The following is a 379-nucleotide window of genomic DNA, read 5'->3' as shown; positions in this document are numbered from 1 at the left end:
CAATAATACCCTCCCCCCCTACACACACACACACATAACCCCCCCCCCCTCCTCGAACGCCCCCCACGCTGGCCACGCCCCTAACCCCCTCGCCACCCCACAGGCCAGCACCTGAAGAAGGACTCGTTATCGGAATCTTCGTCAGACATAATGGAGCTTGAGGAGGGAATGCTGATGCAACATGATCTCAGTAAAAAGCAGAATTGCAACCCGCGCCACAACAACAATATAAACGCCATGAGCATCGAAACTGATGTCTGACACTTGTGTGAGTATCGCCGGCCGGAGGTTGGGCGCCGTTGTTCTAGGAGTAATGTTGGTGTTTTGGGCCCGAGGGCGGCGCCAGGAGGCCCCCCGCCCGCCGGACATTGGCGCGTGT

General features: G+C 58.3%; 1 protein-coding gene across 1 annotated transcript in view; it reads left to right on the top strand.

The window, feature by feature from the left end:
- Window positions 1-379, top strand: part of LOC119582078 (potassium voltage-gated channel protein Shaker-like) — a gene marked incomplete at its 5' end in the record, with an annotated part of 55,543 nt that overhangs the window by 46,725 nt on the left and 8,439 nt on the right. The window contains 1 exon segment of the mRNA XM_037930325.1: window positions 104-268. Coding sequence (XP_037786253.1) covers window positions 104-261 — 158 coding nt within the window.

Source organism: Penaeus monodon, chromosome 15 (genome assembly GCF_015228065.2).
Source record: "Penaeus monodon isolate SGIC_2016 chromosome 15, NSTDA_Pmon_1, whole genome shotgun sequence".
NCBI lineage: Eukaryota > Metazoa > Arthropoda > Malacostraca > Decapoda > Penaeidae > Penaeus > Penaeus monodon.
Note: the sequence above shows the minus strand (reverse complement) of the source record. Positions and strands in the feature narration are given on the sequence as shown.